Source organism: Embiotoca jacksoni, unplaced genomic scaffold, assembly GCF_022577435.1.
Source record: "Embiotoca jacksoni isolate LCO1_2020_lvr unplaced genomic scaffold, fEmbJac1.0.p SCAF_37, whole genome shotgun sequence".
Classification (NCBI taxonomy): domain Eukaryota; kingdom Metazoa; phylum Chordata; class Actinopteri; family Embiotocidae; genus Embiotoca; species Embiotoca jacksoni.
In genome coordinates, this window is record NW_027185389.1 from 331,828 (window position 1) to 355,593 (window position 23,766).

The window sequence follows — 23,766 nt, forward strand, 5'->3', positions numbered from 1 at the left end:
CCAGAAAATCACATCATATAAAAGTTATAAATTGATTTGCATTTGATTGTGTGAAATAAGTATTTCATCCCCGAGCAAAACATGAGTCAGTACTTGGTGGAGAAACCGTTGTTTGCAAGCACAGAGGTCAGATGTTTCTTGTAATGGATTAAAATCCTGCAGCGCCTGCAAAGTGCCCCTGCTCAAGGAGGCACATGTACAGGCCCATCTGAAGTTTGCCAATGAGCACCTGAATGATTCAGAGAAGGCTTGGGAGACGGCGATGTGGTCAGATGAGACCAAAATTGAGCTCTCTGGCATCAACTCGACTCGAGGAAGAGAAATGCTGACTATAATCCCGAGAACACCGTCACCACCGTCCAGCATGGAGGTGGAAACATTATGGTTTGGGGGTGTTTCTCTGCTAAGGGGACAGGACGACTTCACCGCATCAAGGGTAGGATGGACGGGGCCATGTACCGTGAAATCTTGGGCGACAATCTCCTTCCCGTCGCGGACGGGTCTTCCAGCATGACAATGACCCAAAACATACGGCCGAGGCAACAAAGGAGCGGCTCAGGAAGAAGCACATTAAGGTCATGGAGTGGCCGAGCCAGGCTCCGGACTTTAATCCCATAGAAAATCTGTGGAGGGAGCTGAAGCTTCGAGTTGCCAAGCGACAGCCTGGAAACCTTAAGGATTTGGAGAGGATCTGCAAAGAGGAGTCGACCAAAATCCCTCATGAGATGTGTTCAAACCTGGAGACCAACTACAAGAAACATCTGACCTCTGTGCTTGCCAACAACGGTTTCTCCACCAAGTATTGAGTCATGTTTTGCTAGGGGATCAAATACTTATTTCACACAATCAAATGAAAATCAATTTATAACTTTTATATGATGTGATTTTCTGGTTGTTTTTTTTTTGTTGTTTTTTTTTTGTTTTTTTGTGATATTCTGTCTCTGTTAAAATAAACCTCCATTACAATTATAGACCGTTCATTTCTTTGTCAGTGGGCAAACTTACAAAATCGGCAAAGGATCAAATAATTCCTTCCTTCACTGTAAGTAGCCTATCTTGTGTGGATATCTTTGACAAAACGGCAGCATTTGAGCCCCTGATTATGAAAACAAGCTGTTAATTGACCCCCCCAAAAAATTGCGTTTACACGTAATTTTTGACAATTATTATCCCAACATTTATTTAAAAATACAAAATACAAAGGCTTGAATGTAATGAACGTGTGTGTAAGTGCGTCACTAAGTACAGTCCGTGGTGTATCGATACTTTTCCTAAAGTTAAATAGTCCACCAGTGAAAATTGGCTCACATTTAGATTTTTGTTTGTTTGTTTATTGAATAGAAGTGAATTAAGGATCTTCTACGGAAGCTTAATTTGATGTGTGTATGAGTGACCAGGTGATGGGATGTCTCGCCTTCACGGTTTTCCATAGAGACCTCCCGTGTCCTGTCACCAGCGCGTCTGCAGACGCTCCGCGCTCCTCCTGCGCGGAGACAGTCAGTCGGAGAGGAGTCAGTCTGAGGCAGCGGACCGTCCCTCAGCTTCTCTTCTATTGTTGATGAACTTCAAACCACTAAATCAAGACTTGTCGCTGTATTACTGAGGTAAAACTCTTTTCAACTGTCAACCTGTTTGGACGCCGTGAGGGACGCAGAAGAACCAGCCTGTTCATTTTTCTGTCAATTTCAACAGTCGAGTCTGGACATCCGCCAAGAACATCTGACACTAAAGGGGTAGGTCATTTTTTTTTTTTTTTTTTTTTTTTTTTAATGTTTTTTTCCTAAACTAAACGACAAATTAAGAAAGTCAAATAACGAGATTGAACTTTACCTGAGCTCTTAAAATTTTTTTTTTAAAAAGCAGCAAAACTAACTGATATTTATCTATCCTTTAATTATTTGTTTCTTTAGGACTTAGACTGGGTATAAAAAATATAGTAGACCTTAAAATAACACTGAAAATAGAATTTAATGTTTATTTTTCTTATGAAATTCAACATCATGTTTAAGTATGTAATATTTCACATATGAAGAAGGAGAAAAATATTCTGTCTGTTATTAGCAGATTTAAAGTGCAGTCAGTTGGAGTTTTTGGTGTTTGCTCCCCAGCAGATTGAATTTGAAAAAACTTTAAGTAAAGTGGAGACTTTAGGCTGAAATTTGAGTAAACTGTGACCCCTGCCATACAAAACAATGCAGCCTTGATTGTGGATGTTGTGCGTGCATTTAGTCTTCCTGAGCAGCAATGCTTCTTCATGATTACATTTTGAAACCATAAGCATATCATCAGTACTACAGAGTTTGTTATATTTGTTTGTTAAGTAGGTATTGCTGGCAGCGGCACCTCATCCATGTATGCCAGTAACTGCGGTGCATAAAAGCCCATTTCTTTGCGCTCCTGACATTTACACAGACCTTTACGTGGACATGAAGCGAATGTCAAATTAAAACCAAAGCTGTCCACCTTTATAAGGTTTTAGACTGAGGATGTCATAATACTAGAAATTTGGTTGTACCGCTGAAATTTCACAATACCAAATATCAAATTTGATATAAAACTGTTTTTTTTTTTTTTTTTTAAATCAATATATTTTAACATAACATTTTCTGCACACATGTGGAGTCTTGCTATAATTCACAAACAATAACTAACAGTTCAGGGTATGAACATTTTGACAACTTGCTGTTAATATAAAGTTTTGTGTGCGGATCTGAATGCCGAGTTTAAACATGTTCGAAGTGTTTAATCCTTTGGTTGAAATGCTCTTCGACACCGTTTGTGTTCTTGTGTTTGGCCGTCAACAACTTGTGATGTGTTGCTGCGCCACAGAAAGACAAGTGGCGTCACATATGTACAATATTCCCATTGACTCTGTAATAAAAGTTTTCATAACATCCCCACTAATAACCTTCATCATCATGTAATGAGAAATGCCTACTCTAAAGTAATCAAAGCTACGACCCATTTCCAAACACACGACAGTTTGTCCATTGTCACTGCTGAAGCCTTATTGTGTTTGTTGTTTGTCTTTGTAAAGACTGAATTCAATGGAAAAAGGTGCCATTCTTAACTCCATTATCTCTCGGCTATTATTTGAGAAGATATAGCTGCAAATACCCAAAGAACAAAGTAAGCAACCTTGGATTCCAAAGATAAGAGACAGTTGTGACAGTTTTCCACATCCTGTGAGTCTTCTTGTTGTTATAACCACGAAAAACAAACATTTGGCATTGAAACTACCACCTTAAGAAAACATAGAATTTCATTAACAAAATTTAGTGTTTGAAGATAAAAAAATAAAATTTAAAAAAAGTGTAGGCCCTTCTCTATTTCAAATTAAAAGCCCTCTTGTGTTTCATTTAGACAGAAACCCCTCACTTCCTGAAAAAGCTTGTATTGTGAAACATTTGCAGAAACTTGTTTCAACCCCTTTGTTTTCACTGCAATCGGACAATCACACTTAAGAAGAGTAACCTACAACAACCATTGAAAATAGCAGAATTCTCGAATTGACTTTATCAAATCAAAGTGATGGAAATATGAATGTTTACCATAGCACCACAGGAACAGTGGTTACCTTAGAAACAAGCCATCTGCAAACCCATATCTGTGGCCGCGCATCACACTGTGCTCCGGTGCTTGAAGCATTGTCAAGGTTTTATATTTCAAATGTCAAAAGGAACCAATCCCATGCAGGCGAGCAGCGAAAGAGTGGGCGAAGAAAGAGTCGGGGACTTTTTTGCAAGTTTTGAGTTAAGTCACTTAAAGGCATTATGGGATTTTATTTTTCTGGAAAATAAATCATCTACAGAGGTCATTTTTATGGATTTGGGTTGGATCTTTGGGGGTTTAATCAATGTCTTATTGTTCGTCTGTGGTTATCTGTCTGGGTTGTGTTTCAGAAAGAGGTTCATAATTGCAGATCTCTCCTTCACAGAGACAATAACTCTAATATCAATAACTAATATCACTTACTAAAGTGAAAGATAAACCCAGTATGGGTTATCTTTACTTTAAATGATAAAAAAAAAATAATTAAAAGCTTGATAGCTGCTACAGTAATTCAATTAATGGATCATTCAACTAAAGAATTATACTTGTAGTTATGAAACTTTTCTTTGAATCTGTATTGAAGTGTGTGAACTAATAAAAGAAGTGAGGAAAAGAGCCCTGTCAAAAGAAACTAATACTGAATGTATGAAGGATTCATCCCACTACTTTTTTTTCAGGCTCAAATGACCACGAGGTAGAATCATAAGTGTGGCTTGATGCATCCACAGCTTTCTGTCTCTGTTTTTTTTTTATGTAATTGCATAAATTCGATGTAATTGCATGCAGCGCAAGCGCTTCGGTCCTGACCGTATCGCTGTCGTGCCAATAATCACGGCGTGTAGTTTGGCTTTCTTGAAGAAATTGTATTTTCTTGATTCCTGTTGTTCTGGGTTGTGTACCCTCATGGTTGAAATGCACTTATTGTAAGTCGCTTTGGATTAAAGCGTCAGCTAAATGAAAATGTAATGTAATGTAATGAAAGCACACCCTCTCGTGTAATATTGCTTCATCCCTGACCCATGAAATATCTGCTGGTCACCAAAAACACGAGCCAGTGGCCGATTACGGTTTTACAGGACAGGCATATCGGGCTGTTGCACCAAATTACATTTAATTGAAGGCATTTATATCATGTAAGAACCAAGATGAGTCCTCAAAAATAGTTTTAGTGTTTACAGGGAGAGAAAAAAAAGGGGCATTTAAATACTAAACCACTCAAAATTACTGCTTGTCGTGAAGAAAAACTCTGATCAAAGGGACATAGAGTTGGAGAAAATTGGCCCAATGCAAATCCTTTGATCCAGAAAATACAGATTACATGCAAATAAGTTTAAATGAGGTCCTAATAGCCATTGTTTACGCCATGTTCATACCAGTTCTACAAAATATTCCGCCACAAACCTCACCTGTAGGCTGCTATTTTGGCATTGCAGGGTAAAAGTTTGGCCAGTTTTAATACCATGAAAATGATTTTAGCTGTGACAGCTGCATGGAAGTTTAAATGAGGTAAACTGAATGTCTTTTTGCAATTATCTCAGTCACACAAAGGCACAACAAACACACACAAGGTTCCTCTGAAAAGGGCAAGGATTTTAGCGAGAAGTTCTGATGGATCTTGGGGTTTCAGTTCAAGGGATTTAACTCACACAGGAACGCCTGTGAAGCATTGCTTGAATACGAGTGTGAAAAAAGGGGCAACAAAACCAAAATGCAGCTCCGAAGGAAAAATCCAACATAAAATAGGATTCGCATTCGTGGTGAAGATTTGAAGAAGAAAGGATCAACCGGCCTTACGCCTCAGCTGTAAATCAGAACGTGCCGTTAATTAATAATATTATAACTCACAACAGAATGAGTTTCATATAACTCTGAGGCGAACAAAATGTGCACATATCCCATTAATATTTCCGTGGCTACCGTTTCTCTGCAGGGAGCGACCCCGTGGGATTAATGTATATGTAAAAGATGAAGTCATGACAGTACGGTAAATGTGTGTGTGTTTGTGTGTGTGTGGGTGTGCACTGTTTGGCTCGAGGAGAAACCAGATCAAATTAGGAAATACTGTTTAACGGCCCTAGATCAGTACAGCCTCATGTGACCTGGAGCATTGCTAGCTATAAAAAAAAGATCAGTTTGTCCGGGGCTTTTCTAAAACATTTTCAGGGCAGACTTTCATTTAAAGGCTATTATGCCACTTTACTATTGATTCGTGCACTGCTCACCTTCTCTCATTTTAAATTTCAAACTGTCACTCCTCTTTGCTTCTTCATTGTTGTTAAAATGTTAGCACATTCCTCGACCAGCCTCCTTCTTTGTTCTCTCCTCATCAACTGTTTAGTCACTTTCATTCTGTTTGTCCTCAACTCGGTGTGCTAAAGGATCCACTCACAACTGTATTTTTCAGCCATCTTGAAAGGCTATATTCAAGCTTCCCTTGTTGTGAAGAACTTATTTGTCACCGCTAGCTCCTCTTCAGTCATAATGCAATGAAATAGGATTCAGAGGATTTTCACATAGGAGGTCATCCTCTGATGGGTTGAATGCTTGAATTCTCTTCATGAGCTCAACCACTACACCAGAAAAATCCTGTTTCTTTCGGTCCAGATGAGGATTTAAAAAAAGTTTTTGTTGAGATCATCTGTGCCAAAGTGAGCCCTGAGGGGTGTACTACGAAACAAGCTCAACATACTCTGGCTCAACAAAGCAGAAACTCACAATCAGAGATCATTTGTCCTACGACGGTGGTTATCAGCTTTCTTTGTTAACCCAGACTTTCAGCATTCAGCTCTGGCGTGCGTAGCGTCATTTCATTCTAGTGTTGGTAAAAAAAAAATGAAGACAACTATTATAGCAAAAAACAACACTTGTGCTGCAAACAAGGCGAGAGAGGAGTGCTGGCAAAAGATTGCAGATCAAACAAATGCATACGTAAATATACATTTATTTCACCATTTAAGGCATTTTCAGGGTTAGGTTTAGGTCCACCATCGGGTTCTTGGGATGTCGCCACGACAAGCGCCGATGACCTTCCCGACCGCAACTCCTTGCGGCCACGTCCACGATAGAGGCTTTGAAGATGGTCCACTCGGACTCCACGTCCCCAACCTCCCTCGGGATGTGTGAGTATTTCTTCCGGAGGCGAGAGGTGAAGACCGGGAGGACAGGTTCCTCCGCCAGACGTTCCCAGTTCACCCTCACTACACGTTTGGGCTTGACAGGTCTTTCCAGCCAACTCCCCCCGCCTTCTGATCCACTCGCTGATTGGACAGAGCTGTCAACTGATCACCACCCACTCCTCTCTTCAACCAGGTCAGATGATACGACTACGTAGTCGATCAGTGATCTCCGGCCTAATGTGTTTGGTTTATGAGCCACCTTATGCTCGAACATGGTGCTCTATATGGTCAAACCGTGACTAGCACAGAAGTCCAATAACGAAACACCATTCGGGCTCAGATTGGGCAGGCTGTTCCTCCCAATCACCCCCGCCAGGTTTCTCCGTCATTGCCCACATGAGCGTTCAAGTCTCCCAGAAGAACTATGGAGTGGGCAGGTGGCATTTTAATGCAGATACGTTTTTATTCAATTGCAGCAGTTTTTATTTTAAAATATTACTTTCATTAAAGTCTGCTTTTAGTTCATAATAACTTTATTTTATGATAAAACAGCCACTGAGAAGTGAGCGGAACAGCTGAACTATTTAAAAATGTCTTTCCCCCAATTTCATGATTGTATTATATATTTGTTGGTGTTTATTTGATGTTTTATTTGATGTCTTATTTATAGTCTATATACAACCCAGTTACAGCACAGCCATAGAGACTGGAAAGGAATGTTCAGCAGAAGTTTAGCTGTCACTCAAGCGTTTACCGCAACATCACCCATTGGTCTGTGAACTGCAGTTTTAAGGCCTAAACATCTGGCCATCGCCATCTTGTTTGTTTTGGGCGACCACATCTACCTGAGGCATGCCAATCAAACCAGACACGCCCCCAAATATACTGCTCTTTGAGGCATGATATTTAAATGATTACTGAGTTAGAGGGACCACCAGAACAATGTTCAGAAGGGATGAATTTAACAAATTACACCATGACGACTCATGGAAAACATCTATATTTATATATAATATATACTTCCCCTCCAACTCGAATGCAGAATCCATTTCCCACTGAGTTTGACATTTCAAATTTCCAGGGGGAGTCTGAAATTAGACTGTCTCAGCTTGATGCCTTTAGGGGGACACCTGTGTGAGCTGCCTCTTTGAATGTCAATGACCGGAATACACAACTGAATCTCAGAGGTCTGAAACTGTTAAATCGTTTGTATCAGTGGTTTTTTTAATTTTTTAATTTTTGTAAAGATGGCACCACAACCCCGTAATTCAATGCATGTCACATATCTATAAAAAGGTAACTGTATGGTAACAATGAATATTTATCATGTTACACTCATTAGTTGGTGTTTTTACATTTTATAGCCTCATCCTCAGTGCACTGCACTGGCTTTTAATGGTGTTGGGGTGGATAGACAGAAGTATATTTGACAGATTATTCCGAAAATCTTGTTTTTCTTGGAAAACTACAAAGTACTCTTTGATAACTCCTTTGATAAAGTATAAATATCGCCTTTATATTTCTTGTCTGACAGTTTTCGGAGGCGACCTGTTCTTTGCTTCATTCTGGTGTGCGAAGCTTTAACTACACCCAGTACTGGCAATGGAAAAACAGGCACGGGCCACTTTGTAGGATTTCGACGGCCATGAAGACCAATAATTATGCATCTACAGTACTAGAGGTCCTTTTCTGAAGGCTGAGCTCAGCCACTCTGCTGAGGAAACTCATTACAGTTGCTTGAAACACTTCTAAAAACCATTGTTTGTGAACACAGTTCATTTAACAATAACAGAGGTGAAGTGGAAAACTGTCCTGAGTTCTGACTGAGAATTTTAGATTCTTTTTGGAAATAATGGACCCTGCATCCTCTAGGTTTAAGTGGAGAGGGACCATCCAGCTTGTTATCAGCGCTCAAAATCCAGCAGCCATGACAGTACAGGAATGCATTAGTGCACATGGCATGGGTAGCTTGCTAATCTGCAAAAAACGAAATACTCTATTAATGCTGGTTTTCTGACAGTATTAGCTGTAATAATAAGTTAGAACAACTAATGACTCACCAAGTTGTAAGTCTTACAATAGAAAACACAAACGTTTGTGTTTACAATGACTGTGTAGGGCAGATTATGTATCAATTGACACTTTTTTAACACCAGAAAAACTGAAGGTACAAGGTCTTTGACAGTTGGAACAAAAAAAATCCTTCAGTTGTTTACATACGATTGGAGATAAGGTCAGTTCTTTGTCATGAGGATCAGAAACCTGGCCACAAATCCACCCAAAAGAACAACCAGCTCCAACAATATCTGGCCTGCCTTGAGGGGATCTCTCCAACAGCTTTGTGTATTTGCACTGCTCAGGTCCTTTAAGTCTCTGCAGGGGGCGGGGGAGGGGGGGGAGGGTGTATTTTGTACAGGAGCCGGGTCACTGTGTGAGGAAGAGTTTGCCAGGAGCCAAGATGCTCCATAATCTTATCCATGTTTCTGGGTATTGCTGGCGGGTTTTTCATCTTGGCATGGCTTGGCATTTGCTGACAGTTGGTGCACCATTGAAGGTTTTTTAGGAGTCTTTTAGATGATTTTGATGCTGCAGCCCTGTAATTGGCTCTAACAATCTGGCTGTTAAATGCAGTAGTACAGCTTGCCCCTTTCACCTGCAAAAATGGATTCTACTGATGCCTCTGTCAACAGAAATAGCACCAACCACCATGTGGACAGCAGCATGTGTAAACCATCACAACACAGCACATTGTTAGCAATATGACTTATATTTGATGCTGTTTTTTGTCAAGACAGCACAGCCTTTGTGTTTCTGGCTGAGGATGAATCCCCCTGCCTTCGTCCCCGTCTTCCTCCTTTTCTTCCCCATTTCCGGTGTACTTCCACTTGTGACGAGCAATTAATTGTTGAGCAGTTTTGATGAATGATCAAAATGCCGTGTTTCCACAGTTTTCAGCTTGTGGTCACAAGAAGGTCAGCGCATCTCAGCTTGCATGAGTACAAAGTGTGTTTGAATGTAGTTTCATATCTTGATATAGTTCGGGTGCAAAGGGGACTCTTGCCCGTATCTATTAATTTAACCAGCCCGATGTGATCTACCCACGCTCTCTTCTGCATATCTTCTGTAACACCTGGTTTAATGGAACCATAATTACATGAGCCAACCTGAAAGCACATGTCATGAGGTTGAAATTTGCAATTACTTCTCATTACGTGTTTGTTGAATCTTTTTCCCCCCAATTCTAAAGAAACCTTAACAGCACATTGTAGCACGTTTCTTTGCTGGTGAACGTTCAAATATTGCTCTGCCACTTTATTCGCAACCCACGGTGAAAATGGCAAGCTTTCAAAGTCTAAGAATAGCAATGATCGCTCCTTGAAAAGATTGACCCTTAACTCCCGGCAAGCCAGATGTGCAGAGGATACAAAATGAATTCCAACTGCAGAGCTCGTGAGCTTGCTGGCTGAGAGAGGCAGTGAGTGCTGCAGGTTAAACTGCATTAAATCCCTGTGTTTGGGTGTAACCAGTCACATGTAAATGTCACTGTAATTGTTCTTTTTGGTAAAAAGCTCATGTAGAATACAGTCATCATTCTCCTGCTTTGCCTTCTGTCTACATCTAGACAGGTGCAGTTCTTTCAGCATTAGGGGCTAAAATGCTGTTTTTGATTGGTTCCCTTGTTTGGATTTGTGCCGTCTTTCATCTGCCACTCAAATCAATATGCATTGTTTTAAACAAGTACGCCAAGGCATTTGACCTTGTCGTCGGATAAGAAAAAAAAGACATTTAAAAATACTTATTTAAGTATGAAACGCTGGACACGTCGTCATCTTGGCTACATAGAGGAAGGGGGCGGGGCCACAGATATCCTCTTTAAAGTAAGGCGTCTGAGGAAGCATCAGCTGTTCCTGAACACCTCACAAAAGTGTTTATTTTTCAGTATTGCTGCTGGACAGAAGAATCAGTGTTTAATGAGTGTGTTAAACAGAGTTAATTTCTGGATAAAATAATTAAAGCTGCAGATATGTTGGAGGGTGATGTGTTTGCATGCTGAAGTTATTTCTGGTCTTATCACATTCTTAACAAGGTGTAACTCGTAATCTGCAACCTATTACATTTCAAAAGTAACCATCCATTATCTATACCTGCTTTATCCTGAACAGGGTCACGGGGGGCTGGAGCCTATCCCAGCTCACTTAGGGGGAAGGCAGGGTACACCCTGGACAGGTCGCCAGTCTATCACAGGGCCACAGAGAGACAGACGGAAACAAAGACCATTCACGCTCTCATTCACACCTAAGGGCAATTTCTAGAACCACCAATTAACCTGAGGTGCATGTTTTTGGATGGTGGGAGGAAGCTGGAGTACCGAAGAGAACCCACGAAGGCACAGGGAGAACATGCAAACTCTGCAAAGAAAGGCCCAGGCCCGGATTCGAACCCCGAACCTTTTTGCTGTGAGGCGACCGTGCGAACCACTGCACCACTCTCAGAAGTAACTGTCACTACTCAATGTAAGTTGGGTGGCACTATAACTGCAACACGTGTTTTTATGGACTGAGTTTTTACTCATTGGGTGAACCAATTTCTGAGAGAAAATTGGTGTTAATACCTACACATTGTAATTTCCAGCACAGTGGGGTATTATTACAAACACACTAGGAAAGACAAAGTCGGTGTCAAACTGTCAATGGTGGAGCAGAATCTCATTTCCTTGTGTGAACAAATTAATTTTCAAGAATGGATATAATACAATATTCATCCATCCATTATCTATACCTGCTTTATCCTGAACAGGGTCGGGGGCTTTTTATCTTGACGGTCCTATCAAGATCTGGTAGATCTAAATTCAGACTCAGCTGCATGACTTTGCTTTTTTGTTTATATCTGCTGCTTCCTTTTCTCACCTCCCACCCAGCTCATCACACCTCAGTTGTGAAGAGTGAAATATGTAATGATTAGCAGATGAAAGCCATTACTGTTATTAGTTCTATCAAGTTTTCTTTCCTCAGTGCAAAGCGATAACTGGGGCAGATTTTACCATCAAGCTTTTCGAGACGGCACCTGTTGGTTTTGTCTGCTGAAATTAAAACGGTCGATTGAAAGCTTCATCAGCGGCAGCTTGCGAACTAATTAAGCTCCACAGGTCGAACTTTTCATAATGAAGAGCTGACAAACTTTGAAGTCTGTGAAGGAGGTTAAATTCACACTTAGTGACTAAAGCTGCATTATCCAGGAAACGTTCAACATCATTACCTGTTGATTATCCATGTGGAAGACAGGGGAATGAAAGAATTTGCCCGTCAACGAATTCGAAAATAGTTTACATGTGATGGAAATCATGGAGGTGGGGTGAAGAAGGCAGAGGAGACCATTCTGGATGACAACGCAGTGATGATTATCGGCAGCAGCTCGATGGAGGAGAGAGGCAACAACATGTGGCGTTGCCCGGTTGCTAAACTTCTCTTTGTGTGTACTCTCACAAGGGCTAAGAACGTGTCCTTGGCTGAATACTACCAGACAGAGAGTCAGACGTGTTGTGTCCAGTGTGACCACAATCAACACTTATCATGGACAGTTAGTTCCTGAGGTCGGTGTGTCCTTTATGGGACCTTAACCCCACATTCAGGGAATTAGAGTCTCATAGCATGTCGGGCCTAAACAATAGAGTTTCCTTGACATTACGTACTTTACTTGGACAAGCAAGATGTATTTTTCATTCATGCTTTAATGTTCATATTCTTAAACTATATACTTAAGTTAAAATCTTACAAAAGTTGTATTTGTCAAGAAAACTGATTTGTTTGATGAATGCCTTGCTGGAGCTGCTGGCGAATAAACCAATAACTTCTTTTTTTGCAGCAGCAGCAGCAGCAATAGCCTCAGCAAGGCTAAATAACAACAGCATAAGACTACTGTTTCAAAATCAAAGAGGGCGGATCGTAAAAGTCCAGAGAGTATTGCTCGCAAACGGTGTGCCGCACTGTGACGTGCAACAGACCTGCAGTGCTGTGACACCTAAGACTGGATAATCACTGTTCATCGAAGGGGATTAAGGAAGGATTGATTAACACGACAATCTGATATTCAATCTGAATTCTCAAAGATCTCCTCTTGTCACCGTTTGTGTTCCCCCTGCAGTGTTCGTTCACATTAAGGATGAAGATACTGGACAACATGGACGAGGAAGGAATAGAGTTGGCGGAATCAGCATTCACGGCCGCCCTTTCAAACACCAGCCTAGATGGCACCACCAACGTCACCAACGTCACCAACATGTTCTTTTCCCCGTACTACCAGCACTCTCTGTACGTGGCTGCCAGCTACATCCTGGCCTACTCCTTCATCTTCCTGCTGTGTATGGTGGGAAACATCCTGGTGTGTCTGATCGTGCTGGAGAACCGTCGCATGCGGACGGTCACCAACCTCTTCATCCTCAACCTGGCTATCAGTGACCTACTGGTGGGGATCTTCTGCATCCCTACAACGCTGGTGGACAACCTCATCACAGGTAATACTCTATTACAAGCTCTACTATAAGCCCTCTCATATCTGCCTTCAGCCAACTATGATGCTACCACACGCATCTGCTTTATTCATGCACTCTTTTGGATTTGGCTCAATTTACTCTTGAGATTTATAGAAAATTCTCTTTAATAAACCAAGTACAGACCCCTGCTCTCCTTCTCCACATGAGCTCTCCTTCCTCTATGATCTCCACTGGTGTAAATCCACCCCGAAATCCTGAGTGGGCTTTGATGTTGGCTGCTCAGATGTTCCAGTTGTTTAGTAACGGTGTCCTTTGTTGAAATGGTGGATTCAGGGCGAGCAACAATTTTTTTCAATGTATAGTCCATGCCTTGATGGTGGCCTTTCTCATGGACGTTGCAGCTTGTGCCATTTAAGACATGGTAACATGTGGTGCTAGTGTCAGAGCTGTCCATCAAATGTCTGGTGATGTTAAAAGAGAACTGCCACACGTTGTTTACTATTAGTTGTTATATACAGCTATTGATTCCTGATAGCGGGGGAGTGTAACAGCAATTACGGCAGTCAGCGACAGGCACAGTTCAGCAGTGGACAACAGTTGACATCTATGTTGTAAATGGAAGATACAGAGGAGTGCTTTAATATATATATATATATATATATATATATATATATATATATATATGAAAGAGGAAATAAATACAAGACAATAGTTTACATTATTGAGCTATCAGATATTTACACTGTACAGATGTTATTTTAATAATCCTCATATCCCAATTACCAGACGTTTTTGTGTCGCTAAATACGTCACTAGTTAAATCAGTCCAAAGTTAATATACAGTAGACCAGAATTGCTGTAATATATTGTACACAGTTTACAATCTGTAACATTAAAATGATAAGCTTCTCTGTCGAACAATCATCATATTAATAAATCTGCTGTAAGATCAGGTGAGAGACCCATCATGTTTCCCATCATGCCCTAAGGCCAATGCTCCTTCAAGTGCAGATCTCGACTGACCCGTATCTGAAAATTGATTTTCAGGCTCCCTGCCGGCAGTCCACAGTTAATATGTCAGGCTGAGCAGCAGAGGAGAGGATGACTGATGTCACGGGGAGCTCTGCCAGAATTTCATTTAGTCGTCAGTAATTAGTCCGACATGCAAAGTAATGTAAATTTAACCGTCTCTGCAGAGTAAAATCTGTAGCGGGCTCAGAAACACTTCAAACCCTGAATACAGTTCATCGCTGCATCCACAAATGAAGTTTAACTTTCTACCATGCAAAGATGAAAGCGTACACAAAACTGATCAAATCATTTTTTTTTTTTTTTCATAAAACAACAAAATTGTTTCATTTTAAAATGTGATATGTTTGTTGCCTTTGGTCTATTTTCAATCAAATATGAGTTTACAGAATTTGCAAATCAGTACGTTAGTTCTTTTATTTTACAAAGCGTCCCAACTTCTTTGGAAACAGGTTTGTAACTAGGACAGATTTCAGTTCATTTTTTTTCTTGCTGATGCATTGAATTTTGGCGTCTCTAACATAATTGAAGAACATACTCCTGTGAATTTCTTTTTTGCATTGAAGGTAAGGCACTTACCCTGGAGGTGTATTTGTTCACATGACTCACTATAAATAAAGCTTTGAACTTATTGAGCTTACATTCAGTGCAATTTTACAGACTGCATTGTTCCTTCACTCTATTCAGTTACATGGAAATCAGTCACGTTGCTTTGTTTTTTAAGGTTTGAATAAAGGATGTACTAGTGGGGATTTACAGAGTGCACTCACAGACAGAAGGAGTCTGTCCTCTGTGTTTTAGATATAAATAGATATATGTATTATTATTCATGACAGATAGACAAACAGACACATAGACAAACTGAGACAGACAGAATGATGGATAGATAGAAGGAAAACTGGATGGATGGATAGATAGACCGACAGACATCAAAGTCGACATACTTTTGTCCAGTTTTCACCACAATCCAGAAGCTTCTATCTGACTTTCTCACGATATGGAAGTAAATGTCTGTCTGAAATTACATGTACGGTACAGCACATGTAACATGTAAAACAGCCACATGATTTACAAAATGCTTTTTTTTTCTTTCTCATACTTGTTTGTTTATTTAATTCAACACATTTCAATAGAAAAGGTCCTTGACTTGATTCCAGTCCTTTTGGTACCAGCACTACTATGATTGTGATATAACGTAAATTAAAGGTCAGAAAAAAAAAAAAATCCCTCCATAAAATAAGAACGACAAAGTAGGATAACTCCAGAATAACTCCAGCCATCTTTTGTTAATCAATTTTTGTAGCAGTACAGATTTTGTATATTTGTTTCAAAGTAGTTTCATACTTTTTTATACAATAGTTTAAATGCAAACTTTTACACATGGATTTGTTTTGGGGATTTTTTTTTTTTTTTTCTCCTTTGCTGAAGCCCAGAAATGTGTCACGTTATTGTCACTGTTCCTGCAGAGATGAAGAACTGCACCGGAACGTAGAAGTATTATATGTTTTTATATGGCTGTTACAATTAGAAAATCATTTTAAGGGTATTCAGCACCTCAGGCTTCTTCTGCATGAGAGCTTAGAGTGAAAACCAGGACGGTACTGCAGAGATGTTTTGCTATTGTGTTGCAATTTTTTCACCACCCTGACATAATTGCCAGTGGATGTCAAACCTTCTCACTGTGCTGCCCCTCAGGCAAAAAACAATCCCTGCTTTATGAGCCATTTGTGACTGTCGAACGAAAAAAAAAAACGAATTGCTGGCTATACTCACCCTCTGTGTTTGTGCTCCTCTATCCGCTGTGGCAGGGAAGATAAAACAATCATCATGTGGAGGGGAGGGAAGAATGATGTGCAGGGACAGCTCAAACGCCTATTGTGTCTCCATTACAGAACAATAACAAAGACACACAAGACGAAATGCCTTCAATTCAACATTAAAGGGGGAAATAACAAGAGTGAATCCCAGGTTTAAAAAAAACATTGTCCTGAAACTGTGAGCTGACCAGACTGGAATGATACTTAGGCTGTTGTTTTTTTTTTTTTTCCAATAGGCTGGCCCTTTTCCAACAACGTGTGCAAGATGAGTGGTTTTGTCCAGGGCGTGTCCGTGTCTGCGTCAGTCTTCACCCTGGTGGCCATTGCTGTCGAAAGGTTAGTGCATGCTGCGGTTTGATACCTGATAGACTATGACGCCATAAAACAATTAGTTGACTAACAACAAATTAATCAGTGAAAGAATATTTACTTACAAAAGCTGCAGGCTTGAATTTGTACTTACTGAGGGAATTTGAATGGGAGTCTATGGAGCCAGAGCCATTTCAGAGCCCTAGCCCCCTAGTGGCCTTGGTGGTATTGCAGTTGAGGCACTTTCGCATTGGCCTCATTTTTCCAACCTAGAAGCTACGGCCACTTTTACTATGACTACTTCTTCTTTTTCCTTTTATGTTGGACTGAGGACTCAATATCCTCAGTATACATGTATTACCTTACATGTAATACATTTGAAAAGTTGCTGATATTTGGCAATTACAGCTTATTGAGTTTTTCTATTTTACTTTTAACCTTTTGGATCTTTTGACTACCGGTCAAACAAAACTGAAAATTACAAAACATAATTTAACAGGGAGAAGTCATAGTTAATTAGAATTATTCATCCTGAATTAAATCCTTAGTTTTATTGTTCTGTTTATGTTTTTGTTTTTTTTATATCTAATGGCTAATTAGTGTAAATTTCCCTCTTTGCTTGTCTGCGACAGGTTTCGCTGTGTCGTGTTCCCTCTACGACCCAAGTTGACTCTACTTGTTGCCAAGGCAGCCATCGTGTCAATCTGGGTGTTAGCAGTGCTGATAATGTGTCCCGCTGCCGTGGCTCTGACCGTGGAGAAGGTTCCTCTCCATCACATGGTGTGCAACGATGATTTCAATCACACCTACCCTTTGTACACCTGCTACGAAGACTTCGCCAACCCTCAGATGAGGAAGGTCTACACGGCGGTTCTGTTTGCTCACATCTACATGGCGCCCCTCACAGTAATCACACTGATGTACGGAAGCATCGGAGTCAAACTGTGCTCCACTGTGGTCGCAAACAGAGAGCCGCAACAGGCCGACACCACAGTGCGGGAGGGAGGCCGAAAACGCAGTCAGCAAATGATATCACAGAAAAAGCTCAGGGTGATAAAGATGCTCATCATGGTGACTTTGCTTTTCATGCTGTCCTGGTTGCCCCTCTGGACCCTCATGATGATGGCAGACTACGCAGGCTTGACTAGGGACCAGCTGGAACTTCTAACCAGCTACATCTTCCCCTTTGCCCACTGGCTGGCTTTCTCCAACTCCAGCGTCAACCCCATCATCTACGGCTACTACAACGAGAACTTTAAGAGGGGCTTCCAGGCGGTGTGGAAGTCCAGGCCCTTCTGTTGCCTCCAACAGTTGAGGAGCAGAGTGGCCAAGTGGGGGAGGAAAACAAGGTCGGCGCAAGCACAGTGTGGAGTTCCTGATTTCAGAAACGCCTCCAACAATCACAACCACTACATTTTGGGACTGAGAAATCGAGTCCATAATGACAACAAGTTGAGTGACTCGCCGGAGGAGAATAGGAACACGACGGTGGGGTGTGTGGTGGTCCATTCAGGGGAAACTCAATCAGACAGTAAGTTAGAGATGGCAGGTATATCTAAGAAAAGCAGTGAAAATGAAGGGTCAGAAAAAGTTAGTTCTCTGGTGGTGTCAGTGTATCAGGCGTGGGATAACTGACTATTCACATTGTTAATAACACATGAAACAAACAAAGCCATACATTGTAGTGCAGTCCCAAGGAGCAGGCAATTATCAGATTTGTAGACATGTTTTATCCCTTAGATCTAATCAGCAGATCGGTTTCACGCACCACAAACCTCCAACAAGATCAGCGGTGCCTGTTGTTACTGCTCTTCTCTCCCCGTCAGGGAAAGAATGTGCTAAACATGTGCTGAATATGTGGAGCCACAGAAAAGGCTGACCAATTCAAAAGAATCCTTTTTTCAATTTGTGTCCTTTCGATCTAAATTCTTGACCAAGGTGCCTTTCACTACTACTTCTATTTTGGTTCGGACCAAACAGGGTTGAATCGAAATCTTGCTGAATTAAAAAAAAAATTGTTTTTGAATTTGTTTGAATTTAGATGAGGTAAAAAAAAAAGAAAAGAAAAAAGATGTGAATAAAAAATAATATCATGGATCTATATGTACACACATTTTAAAATATGTCCCATAAAATTGGAGACAAGTGAATCATCAAAGGTGACTTTGACTGGAGAAGTATGCGTAAAAGCACAATGTAATTAAGAAGTCATCCCCGGGTTTCCACTGTAGAAAAGTACTCTGCCTTTCTTTTATTAGTCCATTTGTGTATATTCAGTCATCAACACCTCACTGACCCATTTAAACAGAAACTACATCACAAGATAGTGAAAGATTTCACACAACAGTTTACCCTACATTAGTTTTGTGCAGTTACGCTATTAAGTATAATTGTAACACTAAAGCAAAAACCGTTTATACCGGTTGAAACCTTTGTATCATTGTTGTGCAAGACATCCAGCAGTGACCGAAAAACTGCCGTCAAAGAACAATTAAAAATCTACCTCTTGAAGCTAGCAAATGTTCAAACATCAGTGTGAGCTCTCAAAAAATCATGAAATCACACACAGAAAAAAAGCTGTCAGCTAACTACCTCAACTTACATTACTGTATGAATAATTTCTATCTCCAACAAGACAACTTTAAGATAATGCAGTGGTACAACATGCGAGAAATAAAAACAAGCACAAATGTTATCTAACAATACCAAACTAATGTCCCCAGCAAATCCTTTCTAGTCCTCGGAGAGAATTTAAAAATAATGTTGCAGTCAGGATGTTATGGGCGGGGAAACCCCCGCCCATAACATTATTATGGTGATGGTTGCTGCACAATGCCAGTGACTCCTCCGTAACCCGAGTACAGAGGTCTCCAACAGGGTTCTGTATCACAAAATGAGCTAAAGGCTGGAATATGATCATTGACTGTGTATATAAAAGTGGACGTAGCTTCCGGGTCTGCAAAATGAGGCAGATTCGGAAGTGTCTTAACCTGCGATACCACCGAGTGCCACTAGAGGTCGGCTCCAAAAGGGCTCCGGCTCCATAGACTCCCATTCAACTTCTCTCATAAAATCCTAAGTCAATAAAATTTCTCCACGCGTTATCTCGGTGTTGTTAACTAAAGTCGCTCCTTCTTATTAGTTTTCTGACGGCCCATCTGAAATGAATCACGTCATTAATTAGAAAAAGTGTTTTTGGGGGCGTTTCTGTTTGATTGACAGGCCTGTGGTGCAGTCAGCTTACATCTATCAGCGGGCGGGACATAGTATTGTTTCCAATCAGTTCGAGTCAGTGGGCTGCTGTGACTGGTTGTCAGTCAACTAGTCCCTAACCTACCCGTAACCTTTTAACCTACCGTTAACTCTTCTGCTTCACCAGAGTGGAACTGGACTAGGCCTTTCAGAACCTGGTAAATTTGAAATAAACACAAATATACACAAACTGCTGTTTAATAATACACACATGTTGTTGCAGCTCCTGCTGAACTGCATGTAGACGTGACAGAAACGGGAATTGTTACAATTAAAAGCCAATCTCACAATTGTCACAGCAGGTTAACGGCAGATTACCATATGTCTAATTAAAGCGGAGAAACCTGAGGATGCCGAGGCTTACATTTCACGGAGTTTGAAGTAGAAAATTACACAGGCTAAACTTACAAATCTGACAAGAATGAGGTAAAAGCAAGGCTATTAAATGAGGTGACACTATCAGTGCATCGATAGAATTAAAAATGTAAATGTCATCTACACAGCACCAGTTAAATATCAGAAGGTCTGCACTGTCATTGTGCTACAAGAAATGTCACACATGGTTAGAAAACATGACCGATGACGACAGACAGTTGGTGAGGCGGTGTCAGCAGGCAACCCGATTACTAAACCGATCTCATTTTGTGATACAGCCCCTCAGCACAGCACTCTACTGTCCCAAGTCCCCAGAATGCACTATGCACTTGGTTTGGTTTCCCTAAAATTCAACTGAAGCGGCATTTGAAAGGTGAAGGCAGACTCAAAACCTATAAATAATCACACAGGTTTGATTAATTTTTTGCTATTTTTGACAGGTAAACAACCACCAGCATTGCGGTCAGTTGGTTTTTAACTAATGCAGCGCTACTCTCGTCGTGCCTCGTCGTTACAGCTGTTCATATATAGGAATGTAGTGCACAGACACGACTTTGAACGTGCGAATGTTAACCGTCTACTGCTGGCCTCAGGGCAGATACACTTATGATTACAGTTAAATGAAAGTCACCATGATGCTCAAAATTCATTATTTGAGAAAATTTCAATTTAAACTCTGATCGTATTAACAGAAAGCCTGCGTTGCAAGTTGGTGGTTTTAGGATTTGAAAGGAGTTGACATGTCGAGATCTAACAAAAAGACTCAAGGTGTTTTGTTTTTTTTCATTATTTTTCAAGGCATTTAGCCTTTATTCCGACAGCACAGTAGAGATAGACAAGAATTGTGGGAATGACTCACAGCAAAGGTTCGGATGGTTGGACTGGGGACTTAACTGTTGACGGCCCCTTCTGCATTCTCAGCCGTCAAAGAATCGGGGTCCCCACCCCAATTTTAAAGAAGTGCAATAAAATCACCGGAGCAGCCCTTTTCAACACTATATTCACAGACCTTTGGGATGTTTCTGATCTCACATGCAACATGGTCTGAATACTTTTTTGCCCACCGGCAGCTGCTGCTTTTTTTTTTCAAGGCTGATTATCTTTCATGTGGGAATACGAGACAATAACGAAGTGTGAATCAGTGACAGCAGTGGTTTAAACAGCCAGCTGGGATTTCTGCAAAAATTAAATTGTAGTAAGAATTCATATGTAAGGACCTCACCTTAATCTTAGCGATGATGATATGCAGCCTGAGGTCTTTGTCTGCTGTACTGTGCCAGTTGGCAAACGGATTGCAAGCTTAACATTTTTGAATGATATCTCAACATGTTTTCCATATTTCACGCTCAACAAATATGTCGAAACACACCAGTTTGCTCTCGTACACGAGCTGACATAAAACAGCCATATCCTACCGATAGCACCTTAAATAAGCATTATACAAACCTTTGAAGTTTAATTTACACTAAAACAACATGTTTCCTTGCTTATTGTGCCAACAGCTCAATCTCTTAATTTAGACATGTTGTTTTCCGAGAGCCAATTACTCTCTGCGTTTATGGATTAGCAGTGGTTTGTTTATGACTTTAATTTAAATGAAAAAAAAGGTAGTTAAGAGGTAAACGTGAATTCAAGAGTTGTGATCCACGACAGCAAGGGAAATATCACCACTGCTGAAATACAAATATGACTGAAACAGAAGGAACCTGAAGTCTATATTTCGTGTGACCTTCCTTGAAAACAGCATCAGTACTCGTTGTAAGCTTCTCAGATAATGTGCCACATGTTTCTTTGCGCATTTAAACCTTGGTAACGGAGATCAGAGGCCTGTCCTACGAAGCAGAATTTTGGGGTCGGCGCCGAAACTTCGGGTTCAACTTTAGGTTTTTAGGGTTATAACGGAGGTTTACTTCTTACTACGGCTTACGCTGCAATTTTGGAGATAACTTACATTTATGATAAAATACATAAAAGCACCACCGATCAATTCTCCTGGAAAACGGCCTCAACAATTGAAGAAGATCCTGTGGAGGTTCTCTGTGGAGGGTGTTCAGAGACCAGTAAACCTCTTTGTCTTTCACTGACAATTTCTTGTACGTGTTAAATTTTGTATTTATCTAACATTATAGTTTGTTGATCGCTTTAAAAAAAAAAGAAAAAAAAAAAATCCCGCTTTGCTGTCAATAGGCTTGTCCTTGTTTGTGATTCATCAGATGCTGCAAAACCCTGTCCTGGTTATGTAGCCGTCCACATAGCTGGATTGAGATACTCTGGTTTGAGTTGATAACCACCGTCGTGTGATTTCTTTGTGTGATTTGTACAGCTTTATGAGGCCAAAATAACATAATGCATGTAGGGTATATTTGAAGCTGCCTTTCAGTACAGGCACTGGCCAAGCCATCTGTTGCAGGACCCCTTGTTTTCACTTGAGCCTGATAATAGTTCTTTATTTACATTTAGTTCGCTGCCTTGCCGCAGAGGGAATTTGGCAGACTTGAAATGTCTCCCTAATGGTTTTAAGGCACTTAAAAACCTTTGCACAATACTTTATGTGAAAATGATCCTGATTGAGATCCTTGTGTTTTGGTGCCATCTCTATTGCTAAGCAGTCACTGGTGTGGTGTGAGCCAAGTGTGTTCCCAGGTCGTGCCTTTGTCAACATGTGCAGAAATGTTATAGTATTTTAGCAGAGCCTTGAACATGCCTATAGTCCATCACGAATTTATAATTCTCTTGTGAGGAAGATAAGCTCGTCGTCTGCACATTACAGTCCCGCTGTTGTCTGTGGTAAAAGCACATTAATTGTTTTCATGTGCTTTGGAAATTAAAAGCATGCTCTCTCAATTATCATGGACAATGACTGTTTGTAGCACAGTGACCGGTGAATTTGCTGTTACTGTTGAACTCGTAAATGTATTAACGATGTCAGTAAAAAATGTTAAACATCAATTATTTGGTTAAATGAGTCAATATTGCCTGATGACGACTCAGGAGAACCAAAACGGATGTTGCGGAGTATTTGTGGCTTACGATGCAAAACTTTTACCTCCTATTTATTGTGGTTCTTTATGCTTTCTTGTGTTGTGTGACTTGCTGTGATTTGTGTCAAAAGGTTCAACCAATATGTTTTATTGAAGATTTGTGTATTAATGCATTGTAGGGAAGGAACCTCTTCCTCAAACAAAACCAGCAGCGTTTAGTTTTCTTGTCTGGTTGTCGTGATGAATGTTAAAAATAATGTAATTATTTGTCTCCTGCAGCGCCAACGTTATCAGTGTTAACGACCAGATGTATTTTCTTTGATGTATTTAGTAATTCTAAAAACCCCTCAATGCCTGAATATTGGCTCCAGATGTTATATATAATGCACATCCAAAAGCATGTTACTCCTATAAGATTTTAACAAATTTTTTGACATATATGTGTAACTTTTGAATTTATATATACATTTATATTTATTATTTGGTTAAATAGCATGAAATAAAATTTGAAGGAAGTCCAGAGATGCCCACATTATTTCCCATGAAGGACCAAACATTAATCTGGATGGTTGTTTATGTTATATGAAATTGCATTTCCTTAATGTGATATATTTTACAATAATTTAACATTGTAAATCTGAAATAAAATTTTGAATAATTCAAATCTACACTTTTGTCTGTGTAATAGTAATTTTATTATTCTGATGAAATGATTGTTAAAAAATTGGCAAATTTATAAAAAAAAAAAAATGACTGCCTCAATCTCTCATTTTGAGTGTCAGGCCAAAATCAGTGACGTCGGACAAACACATTAGCATCAACAGGAGAGAAAGAGAGATTACCAT

The 23,766-nt window shown here is 40.2% G+C and overlaps 1 protein-coding gene across 1 annotated transcript; it reads left to right on the forward strand.

The window, feature by feature from the left end:
- The first annotated feature begins 1,585 nt into the window (after nucleotides 1–1,585).
- npffr1l2 (neuropeptide FF receptor 1 like 2) lies at nucleotides 1,586–23,480 on the forward strand. The gene is made up of 4 exons (XM_069166088.1): nucleotides 1,586–1,733; nucleotides 12,810–13,179; nucleotides 16,241–16,340; nucleotides 16,946–23,480. Exons 2-4 carry the CDS (start codon nucleotides 12,828–12,830, stop codon nucleotides 17,946–17,948), a joined length of 1,455 nt encoding a protein of 484 aa, XP_069022189.1. The 5' UTR covers nucleotides 1,586–1,733; nucleotides 12,810–12,827; the 3' UTR covers nucleotides 17,949–23,480.
- Nucleotides 23,481–23,766: the final 286 nt, after the last annotated feature.

Bases quoted from the DNA above. Each gene is read 5' to 3' on its own strand.
- npffr1l2 (XM_069166088.1), top strand. From the start codon at position 12,828: ATGAAGATACTGGACAACATGGACGAGGAAGGAATAGAGTTGGCGGAA. The intron at 13,180-16,240 runs GTAATACTCTAT...TTTTTCCAATAG, and splicing joins GGTGGACAACCTCATCACAG to GCTGGCCCTTTTCCAACAAC. The intron at 16,341-16,945 runs GTTAGTGCATGC...TGTCTGCGACAG, and splicing joins GTGGCCATTGCTGTCGAAAG to GTTTCGCTGTGTCGTGTTCC.